The sequence below is a fragment of the Diceros bicornis genome, chromosome 9 (genome assembly GCF_020826845.1).
Source record: "Diceros bicornis minor isolate mBicDic1 chromosome 9, mDicBic1.mat.cur, whole genome shotgun sequence".
In the NCBI taxonomy this organism is placed as follows: domain Eukaryota; kingdom Metazoa; phylum Chordata; class Mammalia; order Perissodactyla; family Rhinocerotidae; genus Diceros; species Diceros bicornis.
In genome coordinates, this window is record NC_080748.1 from 87,831,750 (window position 1) to 87,859,412 (window position 27,663).

Sequence of the window (27,663 nt, forward strand, 5' to 3'; positions counted from 1 at the left end):
ATTGGTTTCTGTTGCTTAAAATCAAGAATGCCAAAGGAAAACTGATAAACAGGGAGGGGCTTAGAGGCAACAGCAGCACAAGGAAATGTGGGGGAATAAGCTGCACTGCCCTGAGTAAAAATCCTATCAATATTCAGGAAGGAGAATCCAGCAGCCCACAGCCTATAGTGGAAAATGGCTAATTACCTGTGGTCACCTGAAATAAACTGTCCGTTATGGGGTCAGGTTTGGGGAAACTACATTGCTACTGTCATACAACAGTGTAAACAGCAAAAGGAATTCAAGGTCGTCGGGTAGAGCAGCAGTTTCTAAGAGCACTGAACTTGAAAAAAATCGGCAAACAAAATCGGCCTGCATTATTAAAACATAAGAATTGGGAATTGCTATGGAGGTGCTGAAATGATTTATGTCCTATAGTCATAAGGTTGAAATAGCCACAAAATGTGTGAAAGCTGGCCCAATAATCCAGAAAGAATGGGACTCTATGTATCAGTATGGAGGTATTTAAGAGGATTCAACAGACTTAGAACATACCCCAACCCCACTGGTCTCCACGCCATTCCCTCCCCAAGGAAGCCGATTTTCTGATGCTCCCCCCCACCCACTGCCGTTTCCAGACCTGAAGGAGCCAACAACAAAGCCGCTGGGAGGATGCGGCTTCTACACCAAAGAACACAGCACTTCACTAATTCATGTCAGCAAAAATGAGGCGAACAAAGGTAGGGCTGGATTCTGAGTGTAGGAACTGAAGAAACTAAAGAAGGAAACAATTACTAGGCTGGGATGAACTGATGGATAGTGTGGTGGTTTAAACATCAGAGAGGTTCTAGCTATTTCCTCGACTGGTTCATAGCAGCCTAAACTCAGTGGTGGCCAAGTGAGGTTGAGATGCCAAGAATTCTCATCAGAACTCAGAAGTTCTGGGGCTGGTAATGCTGGAATGAACTGATTATGTGCAACCCACCCTCTTCCTCCTAACTATGGCCCCCAAGGGCCCAATAACACTCCCTTCTCCAAAACTTTGAAAATACACTGGTGAGGAAACACCAGTGTCTTTGAAAACACTTCAGTGACTGCAATTAAAGTGGGCTCTGCGGTAGACGGGAAAACGATGCCTATGTCTCAATCTCCGGAACCTGTGAATGTCACAGGGAAAAAAAGAAAGGATCTTTGCAGATGTGATTAATTAAGGATCTCGAGATGGAGCGAGCCTCCTGGAATGTCCAGGTGAGTGCTAAATTCAATCACGTGTCCTTATAAGAGAGAGGCAGGGAAAGATTTTACACAGACACGCAGAGGAGAAGGTGCCGTGGACATGGAGCAGGAGAGAGGTTGGAAGATGTGGCTTTGAAGATTGGGGAGATGCTGTCACAAGGAGTGCCAACAGCCACCAGAAGCTGGAGGAGGCAGGGGACAGATTCTCCCCGAGAGCCCCTGGTGGCCTTGCTGACACCGATTTCAGGCTTCTGACCTCCCGAACTGTAAGAGAATAAATTTCTGTTCAAGCCACTAAACGTGTGGTAATTTGTTACAGCAGCCACAGGAAACTAATACAGTCTCCCTGACTTAAATGAAAAGGGGAAAATCAAGGAGTTTAGAGCCAAAGCTGGGAAGGTGACCGTAACAGGCAGAAGGGCTGGTGGAGTAATCAGAATGGCCCTGGCCCAGGTAAGTCTGGGTAACTGATGACGGAGCGCCCAGCTGAAATGGATGAACCACTAGGTTCCTGCTTGATTTGCACAGTTAAGACCGATCTCAGATCCTGTGAATGCACGCCTGGCTTGAGCACATGAAAGAGAGCCATGATCATTCATCCAGTTTCTAGACTAGAATAAGCTCACCGACCCAGAGATTCTTGACTATCCAGAAAGACAGCTACACGTGAAGAACTTGTAAGAACTTACAAGTTTTTTCTTTGCCTTTTCTTTCTGTAGGCATTTACCTCAGATTGGCAAAAATCCACAGGCTTGACACTGTACTCCATTGGCCAGGCTGTGCCTGTCGGAAAGATGCAGGGGGAGCTTGCCATAGGACCTGAGTTCACGGACGTTGTGTAAGCAACTATGGAGTTGACTGTCTCAAGCAGAGGACACGAGGGACCTGCGTGGGTGTCACCAGTGGGGGCCAATTCAGGGTGGCACTGCTGTGACCTGGATAATCTGAGATGATCTGTGCCTCGGGAACATCTGACACTTCCTTGGTGCTCCCTCCTTCCCTCTTTCTCTGTGTCCAACACGCATGCTGCCTCCACCTCCACCTCTTTGTGCCTTTGTTGCCTAATGATCTGGCCATCCCCGCCATCCCCACAGGGGATGCCTCCACATGCATGAGCTTGTTCGAGGTGCAGCATCTCGGGCCCCATCCAGACCTCCTGACCCCACAAGGCTCCCAGCTCCACCTGCACCTGAGGGTGTGAGCAGGCTGCTCTGAACCACAGTCTTCCTTCCCACTGCCCCAAGTGCCTGGGTCTTCCTGGGAAACTCACTCTTCATTCTGGGCTCAACTCAGTGTCCATTCGCTCCTCATAGCACTGGTCATTCCATCACCACTCTTCTCTGCCTCTGAGCACCACAGACGCAGGCTGCTTCATTCATTTCATATCCCAGAGCCTAAAGCTGTTCCTGACACACAGGAGGCACTTAAAAGTGCCTATTGGATGGACAAATCTCTGCACTCTTCATTGGTTCCACTCACGTAACACTGCCTGGACAGAACCAGAAGGGCGCTGACCATGTGGCCCGTGGAGGACCCTGGTGGCCACCAGACAGGAGGCTCCATGGGCTGCACTGCCCTCTGCCCTGGGCTACGAACTATGGATGGCCTGGGGGAGTTCAGGCAAGCGGGGTAGCCCCTGGGCTCCCTCCTGGCTCCCAGCCAGGCCTCTGGTGCCGGGAATGAGGGCTTTCCTTAAAGAGGAGGAAGAAGCAGCCATGGGGCCCCAGGCTGCCCTTAGCCCTCCCTCCATTGCAGCCCCATATCTGCCGTTCTGCTTCTTCTTCAGCAGGAGGTCCGCGTGGGGTTCCCTCCTCTCTTGGGAGGGTGGTTTCTTGTTCTAGGTGGACAGAAACCATCTGTGACTTCCAGGGCACCTGCCCACAGAAGCAAACACACACAGTCTGGAGGCCAGAGAGAAAGAGTTCTTGAACCAAGTCCAGAAACTGGTGCGGCGAGCGAGGACTCGCACAAAAACTCAGTAGTTGATAGAAATTTCAGTGCAATATTTCTAAAACTCTAAATTAATGCCAAAAAATCAGTGATGAGCAAAATATCATCATTTTAAATAAAGACAGGATCTGGCCAACTCCTTTGTCCAGTCCGTGAGTGCTGACGTGCTGCGGTCCTGAGGCTCCAGCTGGGGACGGGCTTGTCTGAGGTGGATCAGTCATCTCTGTTGGAATCTTTCATTGGGATTTCCTAGTAAGCAAAGCTGCTGAGCTCTACCAGGCCCATGGAAACAGTCTGCATCTACCAAAACCTAAGTGACACTTTATAAGCTGTCTGATTTTCTCACTGTCTCCAGTCCCAACAGGACTGGCTGATAAACAATGTGTAGGGTTTGTGTGCACCAGAAAAGCACAAGACACGGCAGAGGAATTGGGCAAGACTTGCCCCAGTTTGAAACTGGTCAAGTTTTACACGTGGCCAACTGTCGTTTCCTCAAAAAGTAGTCCTCAAACTTTTGCTCCTGTGTCTCTTAAAGGAATTTTCATATTTCAATTTCACATAATGTTATCTTAATGAGGATAAAATTCCCTGCAATAAAAATATGCATATGAATTAAAATTTTGGATTTCCTATCATAAGGTCCTAAGTATTAAAAATGTCTTTATTACAATAAGTAGATAATTAACCAAAGTGAATATTAAAATATAGGCATACCTCAGAGATATGGCAAGTTCTGTTCCAGACCACCTCAATAAAGCAAATATTGCAATAAAGTGAGTCACGTGAAGTTTCTGGTTTCCCAGTGCATATAAAAGTATGTGTACACTATACTGTAGTCTATTAAGTGTGCAATAGTGTTTTGTCTAAAAAAATGTACATACCTTAATTAAAAAATACTGCTACAAAATGCTAACCATCATCTGAGCCTTCAGTGAGCTGTAATCTTTTTGCTGGTGAAGGGTCTTGCCTCGGTGTTGATGGCTGCTGACTGATCAGGGTGGTGGTTGCTGAAGGTTGGGGTGGCTGTGGCAATTCTCTTAAAATAAGATAACAATCAAGTTTGCAGCATTGATTGATTCTTCCTTTCATGAACAATTTCTCTGTAGCATGCGATGCTGTTTGATAGCATTTTACCCACAGTAGAACTTTTCAAAATTGCAGTCAATCCTCTCAAACCCTGCTGCTGCTTCATCAACTAAATTTATGTAATGTTCAAAATCCTTTGTTGTCATTTCAACAATCTTCACAGCATCCTTACGAGGAGTAGATTCCATCTCAAGATACCACTTTCTTTGCTCATCCATAAGAAGCAACTCCTCATCCATTAAAGTTTTATCATGAGATTGCAGCAATTCAATCACATCTTCAGGCTCCACTTCTAATTCTAGTTCTCTTGATATTTCTACCACATCTGCTGTTACTTCCTCCACTGAAGTCTGGAACCCCTCAAAGTCATCCATGACGGTTGGAATCAGCTTCTTCCAAACTCCTTTTAATGTTGATACTTTTGACCTCTTCCCATGAATCATGAATGTTCTCAATGGCATCTAGAATGGTGAACCCTTTCCAGAGGTTTACAGTTTACTTTGCCCAGATCCATCAGAGGAAGCTCTATCTATAGCAGCTATAGCTTTATGAAATGTATTTCTTAAATAATAAGACTTGAAAGTTGAAATTACTCCTTGATCCATAGGCTACAGAATGGATGTTGTGCTAGCAGGCATGAAAACAACATTAATCTCTCTCTTTTTTTTTTTTGTGAGGAGGACTAGCCCTGAGCTAACATCTAATGCCAATCCCCCCCTTTTTCTTGAGGAAGAGCAGCCCTGAGTAACATCCGTGCCCATCTTCCTCTACTTTATATGGGATGCCGCCAAAACATGGCTTAACAAGCTATGCGTCAGTTCATGCCTGGGATCCAAACCTGTGAACCCCGGGCCACCGCAGTAGAGCGCGCACACTCAACCGCTTGCACCACCGGGCCGGCCCCCAACATTAATCTCTTTGCACATCTCCATCAGGACTCTTGGGTGACCACGTGCATTGTCAGTGAACAGTAATATTTTGAAAGCAATCTTTTGTTCTAAGCAGTAAGTCTCAACAGTGGGCTTAAAATATTCAGTAAACTATGTTGTAGACAGAGGTACTATAATCCAGGCTTTGTTGTTCCATTTATAGAGCACAGGCAGAGTAGATTTACCATAATTCTCAAGGACCCTAGGATTTTTGGAATGGTAAATGAGTATTGGCTTCAACTTAAAGTCACCAGCTGCAGTGACCCCTAACAAGAGAGTCAGCCTGTCCTTGGAAGCTTTGAAGCCAGGCATTGTCTTCTCTCTAGCTATGAAAGTCCTAGATGGCATCTTCTTCCAATATAAGACTGTTTTATCTACATTGAAAATCTGTCATTTAGTGGAGCCACTTTCATTAATTGTCTTAGCTAGATCTTCTGGAGAACTTGCTGCAGCTTCTGCATCAGCACTGGCTGCTTCACCTTGCACTTTTATGTTATGGAGATGGTTTCTTTCCTTAAACCTCATGAACCAACTTCTGCTAGCTTCAAACTTTTCTTCTGCAACTTCCTCACCTCTCTCAGCCTCCAAAGAATTGAAGAGAGTTAGGGCCTTGCTCTGGATTAGGCTTTGGTTTAAGAGACTGTTGTGGCTGGTTTGATTTTCTATCCAGACCACCAAAACTTCCTCCATATCAGCAATAAGGCTGTATTGCTTTCTTATCATTCGTGTGTTCACTGGAGTAGAATTTTTAATCTCCTTCAAGAACTTTTCCTGAAATTCACAACTTGGCTGTTTGGCGCAAGGGGCCTAGCTTTTGGCCTATCTCGGCTTTCAACATGCCTTCCTCACTAAGCTTAATCGTTTCTAATTTTCAATTTAAAGTGAGAGACGTACTACTCTTCCTTTCACTTGAACACTTAGAGGCCATTGTAGGGTTATCAATTGGCCTAATTTCAATATTGTTGTGTCTCAGGGAACAGGGAGGCCTCAGGAGAGGGAGAGAGATGGGAGAACAACTGGTTGATGGAGCAGTCGGAACACATACAACATTTATTAAGTTCACCGTCTTATATGGGCGCAGTTCATTGGCACCCCAAAATAATTACAATAGTAACATTAAAGATCACTGATCACAGACCACCATAACAGACATAATAAATGAAAAAGTTTGAAATATTGTGAGAATTACCAAAATGTGACACAGAGACCTGAAGTGAGCAAATGCTGTTGGAAAAATGGTGCTGATAGACTTGCTTGATGCAGGATTGCCACAAACCTTCAATTTGTAAGAAACGCAGTATATGCAAAGCACAATAAAACAGAGGTATGCCTGTAGTTGCTATATAAACTGCTATAGCCTGAATGTTTTTGTCCTCCCCAAATTCATATGTTGAAACCTAGTCCCCAGCAAGATAGTATTTGGAGGTGGGGCCTTTGGGAGGTGATTAGGTCATGAGGCTGGAGTCTCCCTGAATGGGATTAGGACCTTTAGAGAAGAGACCCCAGAGAGCTCCCTCACCCATTCTGCCTTGTGAGGACACAGCGAGAAGACGGCTCGTCTATGAACCAGCCCCTTGATCTTGGACTTCCAGCTTCCAGAACTGTGAGAAATAAATTTCTGTTGTTTATAGCCACCCAGTGTATGGTAGCTTGCTACAGCAGCCTGAGCTGACTAAGATATGAACATAAAAATTATAATGGTTAGAAAAACCCTTCCTTGAATTAAGAACAGCGGGATAACTTTTGAAGCTGGTGACAACCCCTTTTACTACTCTACTGCTGTGGATGTTTAAAATTTTCAATAATAAAGTGTTAAAAAGAAAATTCATCTCAGATAGATGGGGATTTTTTTCCAATTGGTTCATATACTTTTTACTAATAGAATAAGACAATGTTGGACAGTTTTATTTAAATTTTTCAGTGTTATTAATCTAATTGCTGAGAAACCTTGTTGACACAGAAGGGAGTAGAGGAGTTTTATTATAGTAATACCACTTAATTCTTTAAGTTTCTTTCAAGTTATATGCAAAATGTTCATAGTTATCTAGAATCAAAAATTACTTTTAATGGTCTACCATCTGATAATTCTTTCAATTTTATTAAAACAAAGAATTAGAAACCATCTGACTTTTAAAAGGATTTGTTAGTCACTCGCTAGAATCATTCAGTTTCTCAGTTTTGGGGAAGTAGACATAAAAGGCTTTTCTAAAACTTATCAAATAACTATTAATTATACCTGCTACTCTTTCATTCTTGGAAGTAAACAGTTTAATCTGATTTACTCAAAAGGCCTTGTGAAAAAAAATCAAAGCAGTAATTTCAGTATATCTTTTCCAGTAGTCTTTTTTTTTTTTTTTTTTTTTTGTGAGGAGATCAGCCCTGTGCTAACATCCGCCAATCCTCCTCTTTTTTTGCTGAGGAAGACGGCCCTGGGCTAACATCTGTGCCTATCTTCCTCCACTTTATATGGGACGCCGCCACAGCATGGCTTGCCAAGCAGTGCGTCGGTGCGCGCCCGGGATCCGAACCAGCGAACCCCGGGCCGCCGCAGCAGAGCGCGCGCACTTAACCACTTGCACCACCGGGCCGGCCCCTCCAGTAGCCTTTTTATAGAGAGTTTGCTAAAGCCTTGGGTTGCAGATCTAATTAATCCAATTTATGGAAAATAGTCACCATGTAACCTTTGCCAATTAGTCCTTATTATCAAACCAATGAGTCAAATCATGCTTATTTTCTCAGAAAAATATAACTTCCTTTTTCAATTCAAATAAATGTGAAATTTATGTCTCAAAATGAGGACTTATTTATAAAAAAAATTAGGAACACATCTTGTAAGAGATTACTAAAGGCAGTAAAGTCAAGATTAAAATTATATAGAGCTGTTAAAAAAAACAAAATTCCACCAAGTAAATTTGAAGATTTAATTGGCTTTATTAAACAAATCATGAATCAGGCAGCATCTCATCTAGCAAGCAGAGAGATACTCTGAGGAGTTACACAAAATGGAAGGTCTGTATAGGAAGGAGAGCAGGGCAAGGAAGTTATGAGCAAAAGAAAGGATTATTTTGGCCCAGGTCGCCTCTTTTGGGGGAAGGGACGGCAGGGGTTTTGCCATGCAGATTGCCTCTTCTTCCTCTGGGGTGGGGGGATGCCGTGGGCCCACGTGACAGAGTGTCTCAATAGTGCTGACCAGAAAGTTCCAGACTGGTTGGTTAAGATGATGTTTCTGGGAAGGTCAACGCCAGTTAGGTCAGATATTAAATCTAGGTTTGGTGTCATGGGCTTTGGCAAAGCGAGGAATTTTGGGCCTGTGGTTTTTCTCTTTTATAGAGCTAACAGTCTGTTTCTTATTACCTAATTTAAAATAATGCAATATAATGTGTAGGTAAACCTATGAGTTATTGATGGAGCAAAGAGTGTGATAATTGGAGTTATATTTCTTCAGTAAATACGTGTACATGAGAATATCAAACTCTAGCATTGGGCTTTTAGGGATAATTAAATAAGATTTATTTAAAAACTCATAAATTCTTTAACTTTGTTTTATCCCACTACCAAACACAATATATGTATTTAATAAAATAGTAAAATAGATACTGCTAAAATCTATTCTCTCCGGCAACTAGCATATAAATTTATTTTTTAATCAATGTGAGGCAGAAATAATAAAACACTTAGTTGCATGAAGAATGACTGTAATTGAGAAATATACTTGATAAAAACAGGTTTTTACTATCTTAATGATTTCTGCACACCTTATCAGGAAGAAATCACATAAAATTTTACCCATGGGTTTTATAGGGTGTGTTTTGGAAACAGTCTCATTAACTAGTTTTCTTTAACTTAGCAAACCTGTTTCAGCCTGCCTTTACTAACTATATAAACTGCTGTTCCCCAGATTCTCCTGTGAACTAGCTCATTCGCTCATGCCACGCTCACAAGCGGATTAAACTGAAATATATTTATTCTGTTTTTAGCTTTCTGGAAATCATACCCACACCCTTAACTGTTTTCCTAAACCATCTCTTAAATCTTTTATTCCTATTGTGTCCTTGAATTCATCCTATGACGCAGGTGTTATTATCTCAGGTGTGTTAGAGATGAACAGTTTAATGTGCCAAAGACCAGAGTTCTTACCCCAGGTCTTGTTGTGCTAGATCACTGGGTCTTTCTGCCATCACTTACCCCCAAGCCTTAAATGCCATCCCTCCTCCAGCTTACTATTTAAAGGAATAATATAGGCACATTTAGACTCCTGAAAAATGAGAAACCTCTAATTAATTATTTGGATAGATACGTGCTGTCGTGATACTTTCTACTTGCCTTGAATTCTGTCCATAGTTAATCCTACCACTGTTTGGAGTGGGAGAGGCTGGTGAGGAGAGTGGAGGCTGCCATCTTCCTGCTTGCCTGGAGCCCTGGACAGGCCAGCTCCTACCTCTGTGCTTCTCTTCCAGTGAAGGAACACAGCTTCACAAGTGAAACATGGTTAGTAGTTTCCCACTGGGAACAATCATGTGATATTTTAACAGCAGCCTCCAGTTAGCCCTCGAGGAGACCACATAGAGAGCCCAGAGGCCCTGAGCTCATCCTCCACTCTGCAGAGCTGGATGAAGACCAGGACTGGCTGGACTTGAGCTGCACCAAGATGATGAAAATTGCATTCACCAGAACTCCTCTCAGGGCCAGAACTCCATGTGGTAGAAGGAATATTTGGAAGAAATTCTTGGTGGGAGTGGGGTTTCCCAGGGGGTCACTAAACTGCCTTCTGAGAGTTTCTTCTGAGATTAGAGCTGAATTGCTCAGGACAGCAGGAAGTGCCTGTGTCCTCCCCCACCTGGCACTTAGCCTCTTCTAAATGAATGTTGAGCAAATTTTAAGACTATCAGCTTAAAAGGGAAACTAACCCATTAACTGCATTCGGCACCTACATGGCTTAGTCTGGCTCAGTTTCAAGCCCCTTCCTTCCCTGAGTGTAGAGACCACAGTTTAAAGAACTGGAATCCTTGGGCCTCTTCTCTGCATTTAGATATTGTATTTTGTAACTAAAAATACGGTATGCACTAGGATGCTCCTGTTTCATTACAAATGTGATTCACAGTGTGCACAGCCACTTTCTATCACTTTTTTCCTAACAGCTCCATGAAGTAGGTGTCATATCACCATTGCAAAGACAAAAAAACAGGCAGAGAGAGGTAAGATGCCCCGTTACTTGAAGGCAGTTCTCCTTCCCGCAGGGGGAGCGTCTCTCACTACAGCACAGGTGGACCGAGGGCCTAACAATCATGGTTTATAACCGTGGTTCTCAACCTTGGCTGTGTTTGGAAGCATGTGCCACTCTAGAAGACACCCAGGCCTGAGGTCCACACCCAAAAGATCTCATGAGTCTGGGGTGGAGCCCAGGACCCAGTAGTTTTTAAAGCTCTCCAGGTGATTCTACTGTGCACCCAGGTTGAAAACAACCCACAGGTAACACTATATTTATGGGAAAATGCTGGGTAGCAAAGAATGCCCCATCCTCTACTCATTCAACAGATGTTTGAGGAAGTACTATATTCCAGGAATAGGGCATGCAGGTCTCCGCCCTCAAAGAGGGGGAGACACTCCAACAAAAGTCAGTAACAACAGAGTACTAGGTGTCTGGGAGCCAGGGAAGGGGTGCCTTCCTAGCCCGAGAGGCAGGAAAGGCTTCCTGGATGAGGCAGTGCTGCCTGAGCTGAGTTTTAACCAGGACTTGAGGCCTTGCTTCTGGGGTGACAGAGGAAGGGTGCATGGGAAATCTTGCCCACTGGAGCTCCAACACCAGGTGGGAGTCCACCATGGATATTTTTAGGGAGGTTACAAGTTGGCTATTGATAACTCAGATGTTTGATAGAATGAAACCCCCAAAGGCCCTAACTCATTGCCAAGAGATAAGCCATAAAATCCTAAACTTTCAACTGTAACTGGTTTTCCCTACCAGTGGTCCAAGTCCTCGTTAGTATAATCCAATCAGAGCATGAAGAAACAACAGCATCTAATATTTATTAAGTACATTCAGTGTGCCAGGCACTTTACTGAGTGCTTTATGCCATAGAAACCTTACAAGGTCAGTCCTACAAGTCTACCCCATTTTGCGTGAGGATAATAGCTCGCCCAAGTTCACATTCACACATGCACACGCACACACATACTCAGTGAAGGAAGCAGGTTTAAGCGTAGGTTTGTCTGACTACACGGCCCAAGCCCTCAGCCTCTGTGCCTGTTATTCCCAGCATGAGAGGAAGCATGTGCTCATTGAGCAATAAAGCTGTAACATCAAGAAGGCAGGTCCTTAGATTTGCCAGGGCCTCACCTCAGTTTTGGTGATAGCCAGGTGGTGGAAGTGCTTGCTCCAAGAGGGAGCCTGACTTCTGATCTCACACCAAACGTCGGGCAGGAGAGAAGTCAACGTGCCTGACGTTGGGCACATAGATGCTTCTGCAGCTCCACAACCACAAACAGTACCCAAGGCCAGGCCGGTTTCTATGCTCACCGCTCCTGCTGTTTTTCACCAGCAAGAGCAGGTGACCGCCTGCTTGAAGCAAAGCGCCCTCTGACACCCTCACAGGAACAGACGAGACCATTGGGAAAGGCTTGGCGTTGCACTGTCACAATACATTGGCCATGCATAGAGGGACTCAGCTGGCCAGTGTCAGGTTCCTGATGGCCTCTCACTTGCATGTGTGTGAAAAGCCCATTCACTCCTATGTCAACCAGTGTTTACCAAGTGCCTGCTGGGCACTGTGTGAGCCCTGGGGAGTTGGTAGATCCTGCCTGTTCCCACCTGCCTCACCCTCACCAGCTGTGTGAGCCTTAGATGGTCAATCAGCAAAGCCAGCTCCACCTGGCAGAAGAGACAGAGCCCCACTCCCACCACCAACGGCTCCCAGAAGCTCCCCCCATTCCCGCCTATAAGGGGGCTTGTGAACAGACCTCAGGCCATGGCTGGTCATCCAGTTCTTTCTTGCTGAGGTGGAAAGCCTCTGCGCCTCATCCACTGGATGAGACTTTGTGCTATGGGTTTTCTATAGGCCCTATAGCATATAGGGCACAGAGAATGCTTGTCTATGTTTTTTTGTCCCTCATTTCCTGCATTTCTGTCTTTTGCATTTAGTTGAAATTTTTAGTTGAGGTGAAATGTTTAAATTCCTTCTTAATTTCCTTTTGAGTATATTCTATAGCAATTTTCTTTGTGGTTACCATGAGGATTAACATCCTAAAGTTAGAACATTCTAATTCAAATTTATAGCAGCTTAACTTCAGTAACATACAGCAACTGCTCCTTTACAGCTCCATCCCCACTCCTTTAGGTTGTTGATGTCACAAAATTACATCTTTATACATCATATGCCCCAAAACATAAACTAATAATTCTTTTAAATACATTAGTCTCCTAAATTATGTAGAAAACAAGATTTGGAGTTACAAAGTTATAGTAATACTAGTTTTACACTCACATTTTTTAAATGTATTAGTCTCTTAAATCATTAGAAAACAAAAAGTAGTTACAAACCATTGTTACAATAATCTCAGCTTTGATATTTGCCCATATACTTCCCTTTATTAGGATCTTAATTCCTCCACGTGGCTTCGAGTTACTGCCCAGTGTCCTTTCGTTCACCTGCAGGTCTCCCTCAAGCACTTCCTGCAGGTCACGTCTGGTGGTCACGAGCTTCCCAGGTTTTGTTTATCTGGGAATGTCTTGATTTCTCCCTCACTTTTTAAGGACGGTTTTGCCGCATATAGCATTCTTGGTTGGCAGCTTTTTTCTTCTAGCGCTCTGAACATACTGACCCAGTGTCTTCTGGCCTCCAAAGATTCTGATGAGAAACGTGCAGATAATCTTATTGAGGATCTCTTGTACATGATGATTCTCTTCTCTCTTGCTGCTTTCAAGATTCACTCTTTGTCTTTGTCTTTCCAGAGTATGATTATAATGTGTCTTGGTGTGGGTCTCTTTGAGTCTATCTTACTTGAGGTTTGTTGAGCTTCTTGGATCAAATTTGGGAAGTTTTCAGCCATTATTTCTTCAAATATTCTCTCTGCCCCCTTCTCTCTCTTTTCTCTTACTGGAACTCCCACAATGCGTATGTTGGTCCACTTGATGGTGGCCACAGGCCCTCTAGGCTCTGCTCACTTTTCTTCCACCTTGTTTCTTTCTGTTCCTCATTCTCGATAGTTTCCATGGTCTTGTCTTCAAGTTCACTGATTCTTTCTTCTGCCTGCTCAAATCTGCTTTTATAGCCCTCTAGTGAATTTTTCATTTCAGTTATACTTTTCAGCTCCAGAATTTTTTTGGTTTCTTTTTAGGTTTTCTCTTTACTGATATTTCTGTTTTGTTCACCAACCATTTTCTTGACTTTCTCCAAATCTTCCTTTAGTTCTCTGAGCACCTTTAAGATGACTGTTTTAGTCTTTGTCTAATATATCTGCCATTAAGTCTTTTTCAGGGACAGATTCTGATTTTCTTCCTTTTAATAGGCCATGCTCTCCTGCTTCTTCATACACCCTGTGAGTTGTGTTGAACACTGGGCATTTGAATCTAATGTGGTAACTCTGGAAATCAGATTCTCTCTCTTCCCCAGGGTTTGCTGTTTTTGTTATTGTTTTTTACTGTTTATTTTATTGTTGTAGGCTGTCTCTGTGCCAAGGATCAGCCTAAGGTGTAAACAATGTCTTTTGAGCCCTCCCTTGGGCATGACCATTTTTAAATTTTCTCTGTATATGTAGTTGTTTTTGAAGGTCCTAGTCTTTAATGTCTGTCTCCCAAAAAGGGAAAAGCAACAAATGAAGGTGGGGAGGGGTAAGGGTGCTGGCCCTTTAAATCTCCTAAAAGTCACTTTACCTGGAAGGGGAGGGGCTTGCAACAATGGCGGGAGACGCAACAAGAATGGCTTCCCACTTGTTTATCAGAAGCAGCAATCAGCAATCAGAACAGATCCCCAATATTTGGAAGACCGGGTCCTTTTTACCCACTCTAGCTCCCACAAGTTGTAAGATGCTCACATGGCTGGGGGTGGGGCATGGGTAGCTGCTACTGTGTGAAGAGCTGAAAATGACCAAAATTAACAATTTACTGTCCAAGCCTTCCCCTGGAAGTTACAAGCCTTCAACAGACTCCAGAGTTCCAAAATAGTCAGGCAGATTCTGCCAGTGCTATTGCTGTCTAGGTAGGCAGATTCCTGGTGCTTCCTACTCCATCTTTCCAGCATCTTCTCCACCTGTTTTTGATTTATTATTTTTCTAGGTAGACGTAATTCTAGTGGCTTCCAACTAGCCTTTCCCACCATAATAGCCCTCACCCCACAGCTCAGGTAACCAATGTGAGGATACTGCCAGTTCCTGAGTATGTCTACTCCAATTATGCATTCCAGAACTGGCAAAATAATCACAGGATGGTTTGGGGACACACTGGACCCGCTTAGAGATGGACCTGAGCTGAAACTCCATTGATTACCCGACCTCCATAAGCCCCTACTCTGCCCAGAGGGCCACAGTGATGCTTGGAATCAGTGTCAGGTCAGAGCCAGTGTCCAGGTTTTCCTGAAGGGTCTGATTATTTCCTTTTCCCCAATGCACAGTCGCCTTGGTAAATGCCCATAGATCCCTTTGAGGAAGGCTGAGAGAAAAGGGTAACAGCATAAATTTCTAGCCGTGTACTAGGGTCCTTGCTCATAGGGGACCCAACCTACCCTTCATTCAAGGGTTCTGGGTCTGTAAACTGGCTCAAATCGTCTGGGAACTGATTGAGGCGCCATGACTCTGCTTTTATGATTCAAATTAGATTTTTCTTCACTTGACCTAGAACCCTTCCATTTATACAAATCAAGTAAAAATTTAGTAGGCTTCCCATGGATTTCATCTAATCCTTCTTGTGGCCCATGACATTTGCCAAGAGATAGGCTGGTGTTAGATGCAAAAAGTTAATTAACATTATGCTCAAACCAACTAAGCTACTAACTGATTAGGATCAAAGGTGTTGAAACATCAGATTTTATTCCAACAGTGTTTTCAATTTTAGGATTGAGCATAGCATCCAGCCTGGGGAATTTGTAGTGAAAAAAAAAATAGCATTCCTGCACTGAATTTACACCAAATGAGGTCCAATTCAGTCCTATAGGATTTTTTTTTTCCCCCAATTCACAACATAAACAGCAGTTTGGCAACAGTAGCCTTGGAAGGTGGAGGCAACTGTGCCAGGCTTAGTGAGGGTAGGACTTTCATAGGAAAAAGAGTGAGCATTACAGGTTGGGGAAGCAACATAAAATCAGTGTTGTGGAGACCTTATTTTGGTGTGTAAAGGGTGGGCTGGCATTGACACTGGAGGCCCCAGACTATGAGCAGTCTACTGATGAGGCCCTAGACCAGTGGTGCAGTAGAAAGACATACTGCCAAAGAAACCAACCTGGCTTGCTATAGTCCAAGTAGAGAAATCAAACCCCCAATTTTCAAGCCCAGGTGTGGTATGGCAAAGGAGATTCAAGTTGGCTAATCAGCTGGCTTTAAAATAGGGAGATCATCCTAGATTATCCGGGTGGCCCAATGTAGTCACAAGGACTACATTGTGGAAGTGGAAGAAGGAAGCAGGAGAGTCAGAGAGAGGTGTGATAACAGAAGCAGAGTCAAAGAACTGCTATGTGCTAGCTCCAAGATGCAGGAAGGAAACCATGAGGCAAGAGTGCAGGCAGCCTCTAGAAGCTGGAAAGGGAAGGGAATGGATTTTCTTCTAGAGCCTGCAGGAAAGAATGCAGCTCTGCTGACACCTCGACTTTAGCCCCATGAACTACAGAACTATAAGAAAACAAGTCAGTGTTGTTTTAAGCCACTAAATTTCATGTAATTTGTCGTGGCAGCAATAGGAAACTGATACACTATGTGATCAAAATTACACATCAGGGGCCAGCCCAGTGGTGTAGTGGTTGAGTTTGTACGCTCCACTTTGGCAGCCTGAGGTTCAAGGGTTCAGATCCCAGGCGCGGACCTACACACCACTCATCAAGCCATGCTGTGGCAGCGTGCCACATACAAAATAGAGGAAGATTAGCACAGCCGTTAGCTCAGGGCCAATCTTCCTCACCAAAAAATAAAAGAATTTACACATCAGGAAAGAGCTAGATTGAGAAAGAGGGACAATTTCAGAGTTTTTAAAGATCTAGCAGTATAATTCAACTTCAAGAGGCACCACTGTTCATTCTGTAATGCTTGCAGATGAGATGTGATAAGCATCTTTCTTTGTTTTCATCCAAGACAAAGCTAGAATCCATAACAATATTAAAAACAAAAGGAGTATCTGCTATGGACACGTCACAATTTACGTACTTAGAATCAAATTAAAGAAAACTAAATTTGTCACCTAAAATATAATAGCATCAAGTCCATGAATGTTGAGTAAAAGATGGTACAATAAGTTTCTCTTTCACATTATGTGGAATCACTGAATTAGAAATAGTTGTAATTACATAGAAAAATAAGAAAAAAATGTACAGAGGGTCATATTGACTACAGGGATGCTACTGTATAGGAGGCAAAATGATGGAGGTTTCAAAAAAGCCATTAGGTTCTAAGGTAATGGCACAGCTTACCCTGACCTTAGAGGTAAAAGGAGAAAAAAGTGGGAAGCCATAAGTAAGGTGAGCCAAGAACATGGTGGTTTAACCAAATAGGGCTAAGGTCTTAAGGCTAATACTACTCACGCATCACCACCACTTACCCTAGCGTAGTATCCTCTATCCTATGACAATATCAAGAAAAAACTCATATCAGATGGCAAGTGGTGGGATCTAGCTAGCTCCATCTTGAGCAAAGGTCTCGGAAGGATTTTGTGGGAAGTTTGCACCAAAAAGTGTGAAGTCCTAAAGAAAACAATCTGTTGCATGTAACGTGGTTGGTTAGAGAGTGCAGGCTTCAAAAGGGTTTCTGGGTGCTGCAGACCCTGTTTTCCCACTCAGAATTTTAAGTCAGTATAGATGAGACAAAGACTGTATATCCAAGATATCTTACCTGTCCTACTTATTGGCATCATGCCTAGAAGGAAAATCCAGAACTGGAAGCTCCTTCTCAGGTGCCCAGTGTGAACTGACAACTATGACAGCATCAAGCACTCACAGTATTTTCCCTGCCTGCCTGTGCTCACCAAAGGAGTGGCAGTCCTGAAGTTTCTAAGACCTTCCCAGTATTATCTAAACATTGTCTTCTAAATTGGCATATAAATTTGCATGCCATGATAAAAAGTGCTCCTTGCTCAAAAATATCAGGGAACAGCTTAGAGCCAGTATCTCAATCCTGGCTACACATCAGAATCTCTAGGGCACTAAATGCTTCATATTATTTAAATGAGGATTGACAACCACTGGGATTAAACTTTTTAAATTTTTATTTATTTATTTTTTACCCCAAAGCCCCAGTAGATAGTTGTATGTCACAGATGCACATCCCTCTAGTTGCTGTACGTGGAACGCGGCCTCAGCATGGCCAGAGAAACGGTGCGTTGGTGCGCGCCCGGGATCCGAACCCGGGCCGCCAGCAGCGGAGCGCGCACACTTAACCGCCAAGCCACGGGGCCGGCCCTGGGATTAAATTTTTAAGATGCTACTGTTCACTGATATGATTTTCCACGAGGAGCACCTAGAATAGTGTTTCTCTAACTTACCTGACCACAAAACTGAGAAAACACAGCCTAGAAAATGCTGCTCCAGATATCAAAATTAGCATGCTGAAAACAAGTGGCAATAGGAAAGAATAATGGAATTTGGATATCATACAATGAAAATTACAAAAAACAAAACATACACGAAGATGTTGTTGACATGAACGCCTTTGTTTTTAATTTGGTTGATACACAACTGACAAAATACTTTAGAATAAAATAATCCATGAACAGGCACAATGTATTTACAGTAACAACTGTGAAAAATGTAAAATTGATGTATTCTCAAACAGAAATGTGTATTTATAAAATTTTCTCTTGTAAGTCTGGAAGACTCTCAGTTCCTACTCATTACCCTGGTCTGAAGCTGAAGCCCCGACAGTGGCGCAGTGGGCCTGGGAGGAGGAGGTGCAGCTCCAACACATTTGGCAACTAAGGACCATCTATTGGTGTGAGCTCACAAGGAAGCAAAGGGCCAGATCTCGGGGTATAGGACAGAATGGAAGACTCCAAAGGAAACAACTGGGACGAGACCTAGACTCACACTCATCTTTCTCAGTTTCCTACAGGAGAAGGCTGCAATCTATTTTCTAAACTCACTCAATTTTCCCCCTTTTAGCAGGAAATCAGCAACCCTGAGACTCCAATTTTCCATGACATAAAAGCTAATAAACATCTAGAAACTGTTCAAGATTTAATATATAAACTAATTTTATATGATCAAATAGAAACTTCAAAATAACTTTTATGATTTGAAAATACATTTAAGAGAACAAAATTTCTCTAAATTTTAATGCCTAATTCTTAAACATTCCAATTAATAATTCCTGTTCTCTGAAATGAGTTTCACAAGATACACTTTGTTAGATGTTTTAAATTGAGTAAAACTTGCTCTTGATTGATAAATGGAATGCCGACCTCTTCATATTATTCAAATATACTTAAAAGAAATTAGAGAAATTTTATCCATCTGGAATATACAGTATGAATTTATTGACTTACAAGATAGCCACATAAACAGAGACCATGAGAAAAATAACCAAATGCTGTCTCTGTAACACTACTGAGACAATTAAACACAGTACACCACACACATCAACATCTACTGATCCAACTAGGCTATTTAACTATACTTTGAACCCACAACTTTGTAGAGCATATATCCACACTGTGGATACATCAAATTTGCTGCTCCTCCAGCGGCGGTTCAAGAGCTTCCATGAGCTTTTTATTTGCCTCTTCATTATGCCGGCTTTGACAATGAGTTAAATGTTTCTTAAAGCCTCTTGGGAAATTTGATTCAAAATTGCAACGTGGACATTTAAGTAAACTTTGCCCATGGGCTGCTACATGATTTTTAAGGAGAGATTCCAAAAGAAAAGCCTTTCCACAAATTGTGCATTTGTAAGGGCTATGGACATTATGCTTATTAACCAAATGATGCAAAACAGCACCTTTTTTCATAGCACGACAGCAACAAATTTTGCAGTAATACTTTCCTTTTCCACGCTTCATATACTTTGCAATCTCTTCTTCAGAGATAAAAGCCTCTTTTTCTTCAGTAAATTGTAGTACATTCCTGGACTGCTCTGGACTAGTCATGCCCATTTTGTTCTCTTTACTAAAATCAATAGATTCCACATCAACCTGCTCTTGATCACTGCTTGATTCTTGGCCCTTATTCTCGATCGCATCCAAATCTGTTTTTATATACTCACTGCTGCTAAGCTCAGTATCCGAGTTCTCTTGGTTGTCTTTCTTGAGCTTCTTTGAGGAAGGAAATAAAGTGTCTTCTAAGAGTTTCTTAGGTGTAGCTAGTAGTTCTTCCTGAACCAGAATATCACACTTTTGATCATCTATGGCATCTGCCTGCAGCTCATCACCAAGCTCGGCTGCCTTCTGAGACTCTGAGAAGATAGCAGATTTGGAAAGGTCAGGGAAAAGGGCAAGTTTCCGGGGCTCTGGAAAAAGAACACGTTTTCGTGGTTCAGGAGAAGCAGGAGGGGCTGTTTTGGCAGGCTCAGAAAACAGGGCAGGTTTTCTAGGCTCAGCATCCACAGAGAGAACAGGCTTCCAGATATCGGAGGCTGCTTTAGGGGACTCAGATGACCCAGAAGGACCTGGTTTCCGGGTCTCAGGGAAGACAGGTTTCTGAGGTTCAATAAAAAAGGAAGACTTCCAAAGATCAGGGGAACCACTACGGGAACTTTTCTGGGATTCGGGGAAATCAAGTGAAGCAGGAGAAGTTTTCCGCTGATCAGGAGAAAGCTTCCAAAGCTCTGGAGACCCCGAGGGTTTCCTGAGCTCTGGAGATCCGGCTGGACTATGGATCTCTGGGGACAGTGGTGGGCCTGGTTTGCGAAGCTCAGGAGACAAGGGGGGTCCCGCTTTACGGAGCTCAGGAGACACCGGGGGAACTGTCTTCCAATGTTCAGGTGACAGGGTGGGAGTTGTCTTTCGCAGTTCTGGTGGGCCAGACTTCCACGACTCAGGAGACGCAGGGGGAGATTTCCAGGAACCAGGTGAGACTGATGAAGACTTCCAGGACGCAGGGGACACAGATGGAGTTGGCTTCCAAGGTCCAGGTGATATAGAAGGAATTGGTTTCCAAGGTCCAGGAGACACAGATGGAGCAGGTTTAGCTGGCTTCCAAGGTCCTGACGACACTGAAGGACTGGATTTCCAAGACCTGGGAGACCCAGGTGGCCCTGGCTTCCAAGAACCTGGTGACACAGATGGGGCTGGTCTCCTAGGCTCTGGGGAGACAGCAGGGAATGGCTTCCAAGGTTCAGGAGACTCCGATGGGGATGGCTTCCTTGGCTCAGGGGAAATAGTCCGGGCTGGCTTCCGAGACTCTGGAGACGCAGTTGGGGATGGCCCCCAAGGTTCAGGGGAGGCAGCTAGAACTGGTGACTCTGGAGATGAGGCTGAAGGCGGCCCCAATGTTTCCGGGAAATGGGAGTGTTTCTGGGGTTTGGGATTAATAAGAGTAGCCTTTACCAGCTCAGGAGATCCAGGAGCAAGTTTCTGTGGTTCTGGAGAAGGAACAGGGACTTGTTTCTGAGATTCACAAGCAACAGGGGCTGGTTTTGGAGGTTCAGGAGAAGCAACAGGGGCAGGTTTTGGAGGCTCAGGAGAAGGAAGAGGTGTCTGTGGCTCAGGAGAAACAACAGGGCCAGGCTTCTGAGGCTCCAGGGAAGTAAGAGGAGTAGGTTTTGGTGATTCTGGAGACAAAACTGGGCCAAGTTTCTGTGTTTCTATGGAAAGGGCAGGTGTAGGTTTCAATTCTGCTGAGTTAGAGGGCATTTTCTGGTGTTCAGGAAGAGGAGGGCTTTTCACAGGATCTGTCTCTTTGTTTAACTGATTTTTTGGTTTCTCATTCCATTTCTCTGGGGCTGCATGTTTGGATGTGATGTGATAATACACATTAGAGTACATCTTGCTGGTGAAGAAGCATTTATGGCAGTGAAATAGCTTCGCACTTTTTTGGTAAAATATCATTTTACCTAATCCACCGGCATCCATTTCATCACAAAATTCTGGATGGATGGTGCCCATGTGGATTTGCACATTTTCATAATCTGTGCCTCTGAAATTGCAGTGGTCACACTCCAAACGTGCTGATGGTTTACGAAGCTCCTGGAATACTTCCATTTTTCTTTCTGTTACAACACACACGATTATATTCTTTAAAAACTTTCAATGGTGCTGCAATAAAGTAGAAATAAATTATTTTCAGGGAACATAATTTTGAATAAAATTTTGTTCTAGACCATTCTATAACTGCATAGTTTTATGTCTAGAATGGCACATACACTTATTAGACAATATCTCTAAAAAGATTTTTGAAGAGAAGGGAGAAATGGCACTGATTTTTAACTGAGTCCCAGGAACTCTGCTAGTTTTACATACATCACCTCATTTAACTTTCCTAATATGACTCAAGTATTATTTTAATTTAAAGATGAAGAATCTTGAGGTTCAGAGAAGTGACTTATCCAGGTGACCCAAGGCTGACCCCAAATTATCTACTGCATGAGCCTTATACCTTGACTCTAAAACCCTGAATCAACAAGCTGTCAGGACACAGCTGAGTAAATATCAAAATTAAAGCTAGGCTACTGAAGGCTGAGCAAGAAACTTTAGATTCATTTCAGAAAGTACTTTCCCCACTAAATCTAACTATGAAAAGATGATGTTTTTAAAAAACATCAACATATAATGTCTTATCCACCCTAATACAAGGTATTTTATTCCTTCATTTACTAAATGAATTATCTTCTGTCTGTGCTTTTCTAGGCATCTGGTTTAAAGGGGTGTCTTGCAATTTGGTGCTTACATTAGTGAGGAGATAAGAGTGTGGAGGGCAATGTAGAGAAGACTGTCAAGGAAAGATGCTTGAGCAGAGATCTTCAATGAGTGAAGAGCTTGCCAGGCAAAGGTCAATTCAGACATGGGACACCCTTGAGGCAGGAGCTTGCTTGCCAGAAAGCATGACTTTTTAAAATTTTAAGTGAGTCTTCTTAGGTGTTAAAAGTAACAGGAGCTCACAGTTAGAAACGTTCACTCACACAGTACAAGACACTCACACAGTATGACTCCCCAGGGCAGCCACTGTACTTACGTGTCACTGAAGAAACGTTCTACGTATACACAAATGCACAATCACATTCTACACAAATGGGATACTAAGCATACTGCTCTGCAACTTGCTTTCATTTAAGGAAGAGAAGGTGTCTGTGGCTCAGGAGAAACAACAGGGCCAGGCTTCTGAGGCTCCAGGGAAGTAAGAGGAGTAGGTTGTGATGATTCTGGAAACAAAACTGGGCCAAGTTTCTGTGTTTCTATGGAAAGGGCAGGTACAGGTTTCAGGAGTTCTGCTGACTTAGAGGACATTTTCTAGGACATTTTTACATAGAGAGTATGCACTGAATTCCCTTGTACATATCTTTTGAATATGAGAGTATTTCTGAAGAGAAAACTCCCAGAAGTGGATTACCTGGTTCAAAGGTTATTTGCAATTAAAATGGAAACTCTCAAAAAGTTGCAGTACTATACACACCACCCAGCAGTGTATATATGAGGGACAATTCCCGAACTCCTTCATAACACAGAGTATCATTAAACTTCCAATCCTTGCTACTTCTTAGGTGAAAACTGGTTTCTCACGATTGTTTTAATGTGCTTTTCTTTAATGAGAAAGACTTTTTCCTTGTTTACTAGCCACACGTATTTCTTTTTCTAGAATGTGCTTTGTCCATTTTTCACAATTATTTGTAAATAGTCTTTGTATATAAAAGAACTCAGCCTTTTTACTGAAGACACTTTCCAAGCTTATCATTTGTCTTTTGACTTCATGGTATTTTCTTTTTACCACACAAATTGGTTTATAAAAATTAAAAACTTAGGGGCCAGCCTGGTGGCGTAGTGGTTAAGTTCGCGTGCTCCGCTTCGGGGGCCCGGGGTTCACGGGTTTGGATCCCGGATGTGGACCTACATACCGCTTGTCAAGCCATGCTGTGGTGGCATCCCATGTATGGAATGGAGGAAGACTGGCGTGGATGTTAGCTCAGGGACAATCTTCCTCAAGCAAAAAGAGGAAGATTGGCAACAGATGTTAGCTCAGGGCCAATATTCCTCACCAAAAAAAAAAAAAAAAAAAAAATTAAAAGTGTTTTCCTTATGACTCTGTGTTTTACTTACGCTTCCCCCACTCCATTATTTTTTTAATCACTCAATATTTTTTCCTATTTTTAACAATTTCATTTTTTTTTACATTTGTATCTTTGATCCCTCTGGTATAAGGAATGAGGTAGTGATCCAGACTATTTTTTCACTCCAAATGGACAGTTCAGTTGTCTCAACACACAACCCTGTTCCTCACTGATGTGTGATGTTCCACTGAGCATTTACTGCATTTCACGTCTATGATTCTGTTCTGGACTTGACTCTAGTCTCCACTAGCTCCACCTGGCGTGCTCTTCTCAGCACGAGAATTCAACAACTGCTCAACGGATTCCGCAATTAACATGCACAGTGAGTTTATTCACCAAGTGCATTACAAAGTCTTCTCATTAAATTATGCCCCATCGTTGACCAAAAGAACCAGTCACGCTCTGTGCTAATGGTAACAATGGGGTCAAAATAGACTCCATGTTACCGCTCCTCAAAAAACAGTACAGGTTAGAAATACTTACTTACTAATCACGGTATCTTTTTATTAATTTCAAAAATATTAATTAAAAAAACTTAATAATATTTCTAATTTTAATAACTTCTGTTTTTAAAAATGTTATTACTGACAATATCGTTTTCTATCACCTGAATCAGTGGCACACCATTTGCATTTTGGGGATGTCTAAAGTTAAGATAGACAGTGGAGGAAACAAACTAGTGCTTTTCAGAAAGTATTAGCTCCTTCTGAATTACTCTGCAATTATCCTACCTTTCAGAAAACTGTTTTTAGGGCTAGAAGGACTACCAAAAAAGAAAAATATAATCACTTAGTACTGAAGAAAAATCTCTAAAAAAAATCTTTAAAGACTAGGTTAACTATGCACCTCAGAGTCCAATGTTCAACGTCTAGATGTTAAAAGAAAATGTAAGATGGAATAACCCCGCCTGTCCGTAAGTGGCCGTAACGAACAGTCAAGGGATGCCCATATTACAGAGGAGAGGTACGTCACATTGTATTATCACATCACATCAAGCGTCATCTACATTATGACATGGAGGTGAGGTACGTCATAGCGTATCATCACATCCCGTCATACATCATCACATCACGTCACACGTCATCTACATTATGACATGGAGGTGAGGTATGTCATATCGTATCATCACATCATGTCACACGTCATCTACATTGTGATAGAGTTGAGTTATGTCATGTTGTATCATCACATCTCGTCACACGTCATCTACATTGTGATAGAGAGGTGAGGTATGTCATGTTGTATCATCACATCCCGTCACATGTCCGCTACATTATGACATGGAGGTGAGGTATGTTATATCCGTAGCAAGCACTCAGTATTACCTATTATTACTATATTTGAAACTACAGGGTAGTCTTTAAAAAACACACTCCTTCGGGGGCCGGCCCGGTGACGCAAGCGGTTAAGTGTGTGCGTTCCGCTGCGGCGGCCTGGGGTTTGCCAGTTCAGATCCCGGGCACACACCAACACACTGCCTGGCAAGCCATGCTGTGGCGGCATCCCGTATAAAGTGGAGGAAGACAGGCAGGGATGTTAGCACAGGGCCAGTCTTCCTCAGCAAAAAAAGAGGAGGATTGGCAGATGTTAGCACAGGGCTGATCTCTCCACAAAAAAAAAAACAAAAAACACTCCTTCAGTTTCTGGTAATTACACAGTCCCACATCACCTTGGTGAAGTTATGGCTAACCAACATGCAGTGGCTCATCCAAAAGACACTCAAGTCCTGCGTGTGACAGGCAGAGAAGCATCACTTCCATGATTTCTGTCAGTTTCTTAAGCTTAGTTAAACAAACTGTTAACTGTAGAAACTTTCCCAACCTCTCAAGGAATAAGGATATAGTACGTAGAAAGTACTTTTGTTTCCTTGTTTCAATGTAGCACTTCCTTAGCTACGCCTCTCCTCTTTCTCATAACGTACAGTCCCATTAACAAAACCACCTTCCTCCTTCCCAATATGCTACCTCATCAACTTTACCAACGCTAACTCATAAAACAGAGGTCATCCACAAGCCCAAGTGCCGAATGCAGGGATTAGATTATAAACTGCAAGGGTAAAGCATTTTTCTTCTATTCCCACAGAAAGGACTGAGCACACTATTCTACAGCCAGGAAGATTTTTAAGAAACGCTACTGGCAAACTTACCAAATGAAAACCAGAATAAAACAAAACCACATCTCATAAACAACATCTTGGACACAGTACATCAGTGGAGAGCTGGACCCCTCTCTAACCCACCTCCTCTCCTGACTGCCATCCAAGTCTTGCGGTCCCTTTCTGTAGGCAAAGCTCTAGCACTTTTCTCCTTATTTCTACTTTCCATTGACTGTATCTCTCCCTTTCTTGCCTCTTTGGCAACTTTATACTAACCCTACATTTTACAACTGCTTCTGTAAATTAGTCTTTTTTTTTTTTTTTTTTTTTGGTGAGGAAGATTGGATGCCACCACAGCAAGGCTTGATGAGCGGTGTGTAGGTCCACGCCTGGGATCTGAATCCGCAAACTCCGGGCCGCTGAAGTGGAGCACATGAACTTAACCACTACGCCAATGGACTGGCCCCAATTAGTCCGTTTTTAGTGACTACCACTGGGCCTGATTCCCACTGCTCTTGCCTTGAGCAGCCTCCAGCACCCCCTCCTCAGCTTCTCCAACTGGACCGACTCTTCTTGTCCTTAACTGCTGCCTGCTGAACCCGCACATTCACCAGCTCTCCCACCCCTCATCTAGGGCCACTCAGGAAATACATCATCCATATCCATTCCCCTTCAGTCTGTAAAAAACCCCGAGGGCTCCTTAGACTTCTGTGTCACCCTTACCTCTCCCAACTGCCCCCTTCTTTCCTCTTCCTACCACCAATTCTTGTGGCCAATCTCAGTTTCTACTACCCACATGTGCCTACTACCAAGCCTCATCAACACACTCTAATAACCTCTTAAAAAAAATTAAAAAGAACATTATAGAGTTCACTTCTCAAACCCCAGATTCTATCATACATTCATGCATCACTTAACAATGGGGATATATTCTGAGAAATGTGTTGTTAGGTGATTTCGTCATTGTGTGAACACTGTAGTGTGTACTTATACAAACTTAGATGGTATAGCCTACTACATACCTAGGCTATGTGGTACTAATCTTATGGGACCACTGTTGCACATGCGGTCCCTTGTTGACTGAAACGTTGTTATGCGGCGCATGACTGTATACATGCACATCTAGTACGTGTTCATACGTCATCATATATATGGGTGTGTATGCTTTTATAGAGAGTTTCTCCTCAAGAACTCCAAGCACTTTTCAAAAATGTTACCATACAATATTCTCCTAAACATTAAGAAGCAAGAAATGTTAAAAGCAAACAAAAATATATGCAAAGTAATGATGGTAGAATAACACTTGCTAAATCCAGGGCAAGTACTCCAGACTGGGGAAGAAATAAAGACCAACGTGCTTTCCCCTAGTAGACTCACCAACTGTCTTACTGGAAGTCTTCAAAGCGGTCTTCAAAGGGCAGGCAAGTCTACATGGCTTTTTGACTACACCACAGAAAATGGCCCGTAGTACATGAAGCAGGACAGAGATGAGATGTTGTACCTGAAAAAAATAAAGAAAGGAAGGGTGATCAAAATTACATCTCTGTGATAATTTGTGCACCCTGTAATAGAATTCTGCCTATTTCTCTCACTATCCTGCCCCCTCCAACAGTGAGAGGGGTCCAATCCAATAAACAACACTAAAGACGGCAGTAGATACTATCCACAACACCATCCCTTCTAATTCCACTTTAATAATCCACAATGGAATTAATGCCCACGTATATAACCAAACCCTTCTCCAACCCACCATCTAATTTCAGCTGATGTAACAAGCACTCACAAGATTGCAACTGTGACCACAGGAGCAGCTCACCTTTTGCCAATGATCCACACTACACAGCAGAGCAGCAAATTAACAGGCAGTGGAAGAAGGGACAACACAATCAACAGGACCAAGGGGCAGAGAAGGAAGAGGCCTCTGAGAAAAGGAGGGATGGTGGTACTTCAGCGACTGCTCAGCCCTCTTCACACATGAATTTAAGAGAAGGTGCCAGGTGTGGGAAA

The 27,663-nt window shown here is 42.9% G+C and overlaps 1 protein-coding gene across 1 annotated transcript; it reads right to left on the bottom strand.

Moving 5' to 3' along the window:
- Positions 1-17,999: 17,999 nt before the first annotated feature.
- Positions 18,000-27,060, bottom strand: CHAMP1 (chromosome alignment maintaining phosphoprotein 1). The gene is made up of 2 exons (XM_058548564.1): positions 27,034-27,060; positions 18,000-21,555 (listed from the first exon to the last, which is right to left on the bottom strand). Exon 2 carries the CDS (start codon positions 21,499-21,501, stop codon positions 19,027-19,029), a length of 2,475 nt encoding a protein of 824 aa, XP_058404547.1. The 5' UTR covers positions 21,502-21,555; positions 27,034-27,060; the 3' UTR covers positions 18,000-19,026.
- Between the last annotated feature and the right edge of the window lie 603 nt (positions 27,061-27,663).